Below are 5,188 nucleotides of genomic sequence, written 5' to 3' on the forward strand. Positions count from 1 at the left end.
AGAAAGAAAGAAAGAAAGAAAGAAAGAAAGAGGAAAAAAATTGAGTAGTTTTAAGAAATGCCCTAGAATAACCTCTCAGTAGTCTATCTTACTATTATTTACAAACACAATATCAATATTGAGGTTTACCTGATCACATTCATTAAATTCACATTGTGCTAACCCTGTGTTATTTTCTATTTATGTGTGTGCATCCCGACTTCATTAGCTGCTGAACTACAAACTTAAAGAGGAAAAAGTGTAGGAGCTGAATAGCTATGGATCATCAAACTCGCTTGTCACTTGGGGATTTCACAACATTCCATGGATTCATCATTGCATTCTGAATTCTGCAATGTTGTCTTGGTGCAGATGAGGAAAACGAGGCCTGGAGAGTCCGACAGTCAGCTTGAGGATCCCATTGGTCAGTTCATTTTTCCTTCTTCCTGGTGGGTACCCTCTGTGCTGCCACTGTCCTTACTTCTTCAGCATTGTTTAATATCCTTTATTTCTTCATTTTACAGTTTTAATTTTCTTAAGAGGTTTCTTTACTTACCATCATCATTGGCAACAAAATCTTACTTGTTTCAATTATAATAATTCTCACTTGAATTTTCTATTTTTCCTTTCATATTTATGCTAAAAGGAAAGTCATATCATTTAAAATTTTTCTTCTATTAGAACAATTCAGATTTTACTTTAATTATGTGAATGTCAATGTTTTTAATTTTCAAAATATATTGAAATATTTTTAAATAATTACATGTAAAATTGAGTAAAATATACAATTATTACTGCTAACCCATTCCATATTTATACAAGACATAATAAATAAGAAACAGCATTTTTCAATGAATCAAGGTTACTTAATCTTATGATTCCATGCATGTTAATTTAATTTTTAGTGCATTTTGTAGTATGGTAATCAGGTTGCTTCTTTTTCACTTAAATTTCTGGTTTCTTTCTGTCTTTCAGATATTAAATTTATTTGTGGAATTACTTACCCAACTTAATATATGGAAATCCAGAGAAACATCTCAGAATTCATTCTTCTGGGGCTTTCTGATAACAAGAATGTGCAAATATTTTGCTTCGTGCTGTTCTTACTCTGTTTTGTTGCCCTGCTGGTAGGAAACTCTCTGATTCTCATTTCCATTCTATGCAGCCCTCTTTTCCACCAACCCATGTACTATTTCCTTAGCCAGTTATCATTTCTGGATATCTGCTATACCTCCAGTGTTACACACAAATTGATCAGTGACCTACTAGAGGGGACCAAAACCATTTCCTATGGTTATTGTATGTTCCAGGTCTTTACCACACACTTCTTTGGCAGCATTGAGATCTTCATTATTACGACCATGGCTTTTGATCGCTACATTGCCATCTGCAGACCTCTCCACTACATGATGATCATGAACAGGACAAAATGCAACTTCCTAATTTTAGCTGCCTGGGTTGGTGGGGCTGCCCATTCTTTTCCTCAATTATCTATGACAATGCACTTGCCTTTCTGTGGTCCAAATGAAATCGATCACTACTTTTGTGATATTTTTCCTTTGTTAAAAATCGCCTGTACAGATACCTATGTGATTGGTGTCCTTGTGGTTGTCAGTTCAGGAGTGATCCTATTAGTCATATTTGTTATTTTATTTCTCTCTTATGCTGTTATTTTGTTCACTTTAAGGAATCACTCAGCTGAAGGAAGACGTAAAGCCCTCTCTACCTGTGCATCTCATATCTCAGTAGTAGTCTTATTTTTTATGCCAGCAATCTTTTCCTACCTTAGACCTCCTACTGCTTTCCCTGAGGATAAAGTGCTTGCATTATTTTACACAATCATCGCTCCCATGTTGAATCCCTTGATATACACTTTGAGAAATACTGAGATGAAAAATGCTGTGAGAAAAGTTTGGTGTCATATTCTGTTCTCAAAGGAAACATAGTTAATTAAAAAAAAATCATCAACTATTCACTTGTAAAATAAAAAAAAAACTAGATATGAATTAAGTAGCTAGAAACTCTGTCATAGATCTTTAACAGAATGAATGATGGCCATAGGATTTAGACCTTTAAAGGAATATGTAATGAAATATTAATCAGACCTAGCAAAAATGTTGGAATCTTAATTTTGTTGATTTTTGAGATGAAATAGTTGCAGTTACTTGTATAAAAAGTATCTGAGCCAAAGCAAGTAAGGTGGTGCTTGAGCAGTAAGTTATATTATAAAAATGTTTTAAATGATATGTTTTAAAAAATGTGGGCATTGGTTTGGAACATAAAATGATACATATTTTTTGGGTAATAGAAAAATTTAAATATGTTATTGAAACGCTATCTTTAACTTTCTCGTAGGGTATTCACATGCACCTCATAGAGTAGCATTCAGCAATTAGTTGGGCAACAATGAAATAAGTGCATTGGAATATGTAATAAAGTGGATTTAGGTGATCAAATTTCCTGAATTTCAGTGGAAAGAATACAAATAACTAGTGAAAGGAAGAAGGCAATAATTGTTAAGGAAGAAAATACTCTTAGTGGCATTGTACCTATTATCCCAAATTAGTTTTCCATAAACCTAAGGAACATTTTATAAAATGTGTTTTCCTATCCATTCATAGCTAAATCAGATGAACAAATCAGACCATTGAGTCTCATTCAAAGACCTTTAATGGTTCTGTGAAAGAAAAACAACAAAGACAAGAACTGCTTTAGAAACAAATTAATTTTAGAATATGAGCAAATTAACTTATGAATAATTATATTTATAGTATCCTTCTTTGTAATTGCCCCAAATTGGAAGAATCAAATTTGTCTTTCATTGATTTCTGTGAACAAACAACCTTAAAAACCAAAACCAAAACAAAAATGAATGGATTGTTATTCAATGCTAATATACAATGGGTCATCAAGGCATAAAAAGACATGGAGGAAACTTACATGCATATTCTTAGTCAATTAAATCAATTTTGAAGGGCTGTGCATGTGTAGGGTAAAGTATATATAGGAAATCTCTATAACTTCTAATGAATTTGGCTCTAAAAATAAATTTATGTTAAAAAAAAGTTACACCACAATATATTAATCAAAATCATCCTATAAATATGAAAGAAACTTCTGAGAGATTTTTCTAGAGAAACCAAAAGAAAATTACATCAAAGGTGTTTCCGCATCCCAAATAGTATTTTTTTAAATGCTTTTCTTAGGAAAATAAACAAATATTATTATGGAGAAGGACTTTATTATAGATTATATGAAAAAAAGGAAGATAATTACGATTCTGAGGACTTTTAGAATATGGAAATATTGCAAGAAGTTAAAACCATCCTGGAGGCTTGGTAACATAAGGACAAAGAATAGAGAGAAAAAAAAAATGGGCAATGAAATGATGTGGAGATCTTATAAAGGAATTTTACAAATTACCACCACATTAGCTACTAAATTATGATTATGTTTTCTATTCTGAAAAGTCATAAAATCACATTTTTAATCTATAGTTTGGAAGATAATATTTTAAAATGAACTCCATTATTAACCATTTGCATTTCTTAATTTATGAAAGAGAAAATTGCTCCTTCAAATTTAAGAAAGACAGTCACAGAAACCACACATGCTTTTTTTATTGCAAAACATTAAAATATTTGTAAGGAAAAATCATAGTGTTTTCTCTGTTTGTTAATGTTATTCTCACAAATTTAGGGCATTCACTTATGTCATGAGCAATTATGTATCAATAGTTAAAAAGTGATGTCTGAATGTTCAAAAATTTAAGTTTGAGCTGCATGTGCCTTTCAGAGAAGGAAATCCATTTACCCTTCAGTTTCCACTAATGACTTTCTATTTGTTAATTTTCTGCATTAATGAGTTACTAATATTACATATATATATATATATATATATTTTTTTTTTTTCTTCTGGGTCTTATAAAGCTCATGACCTGTCTTAGCTCTGTGTCTTGGTTCCCAACTCCCAGTCGTCTTCCCTGGTCCAGACACTTGCGTTGTTGCAGCAGAATGGTTGCCTTTGCATCCACACAGGTCTCCTGGTTGAGTCACTCTTGCCCCAGAGCTAGGGTGAAAATCCAGGGATGATGCAGAGGCAGTAATAGTTTTCCTTAGTGCCAGGCACTGTTGAGCTAAGGTTTCACCTATCAGAATCTTTTACATCCATTGGTGTTTATTACCCCTCCAACCTTAAAAATCCTCTGGAATATTAGGAAGAAAATTCTGTTCATTCCAGAGCAAATTTGCTCTAGCAACATAGTTATTTGTTCTTCTCTTTGATTTGACTCCACGCAGTGTTCTTCCAAGGAGTAAAGAATAATGTTTATGTGTATGACTGATTGCTTTTTTTTGTTGTTGTTGTTTTTTGTTTGTTTGTGTGTGAAAGTGTAGTGAATGTAAATTTGTGTGTATATGTGGTGTGTGTGTGCGTGTGGATATCAGTGTGTGAAGGCTGTGGGGATTTGAGAGACTGAGGTGATGTAAGGAAAGACCTTTTGCATCAAGGAAAACAACAGGCAACCATTTACATAATTTATAATTACTTTTGAACATATGGAGCCAAGCAATCTTATTTTCAGCCTATGACTAAACAGGATGTTAAGTGCACACTTGAAGTTATTGAATTAAAATTACCTAATTGCTAGTTATTTTAAAATTTTATGTCTGTATCTTATGTATTTATTTTCCATTCTTTAACAGAGTGCCTGATGTCTGTAATATATCTGTTGAATAAATTTAAAATAAATTTTATCCATGTTGTGATCAGTACATGACTAAAGACAAAAAGCATTGAGGAAATAATTATGGTTGTAAATGTGTAATTTTAGAAATCATATCCATTATCATAAGCTTAAATATCTACCACTGGTAACTTGCTTTAAAGGAATAATTTCTAAAGCTAATGAACACTTACATAGAATGGGCAAATTATATAAACTTCAGAGTTGATGAGAGCATTGGACTGGAAGAAGAGAGAAGAATTGAATAGGTCCAGAGGAAACATGGAGGTGAAAACTAGCTGTGAGTGTCTAGTACAGTAACAAAGCTTTTGCAGTGGGAAATAAAAAGAAAATGTTTAAATTAAAGATATTGTACTCCACCCAGCTTATGTGTTATATGTAATTATGATGCCCTGAAATCATTACGTCTATATTTTACATTTACTATAGATTTCACAATTGTTGAAAGAAGAAAAAAAATTACTT

General features: G+C 32.1%; 1 protein-coding gene across 1 annotated transcript; it reads left to right on the forward strand.

Moving 5' to 3' along the window:
• The first annotated feature begins 893 nt into the window (after positions 1 to 893).
• On the forward strand, positions 894 to 2,536 carry LOC306639080 (olfactory receptor 4P4-like). Its single transcript, XM_079102514.1, has one exon. The coding sequence runs from the start codon at positions 996 to 998 to the stop codon at positions 1,923 to 1,925; it is 930 nt and encodes a 309-aa protein (XP_078958640.1). The 5' UTR covers positions 894 to 995; the 3' UTR covers positions 1,926 to 2,536.
• The last annotated feature ends 2,652 nt before the right edge of the window (positions 2,537 to 5,188 follow it).

The sequence above is a fragment of the Sciurus vulgaris genome (assembly GCF_902686455.1).
Source record: "Sciurus vulgaris genome assembly, chromosome: 11".
NCBI classification, from domain to species: domain Eukaryota; kingdom Metazoa; phylum Chordata; class Mammalia; order Rodentia; family Sciuridae; genus Sciurus; species Sciurus vulgaris.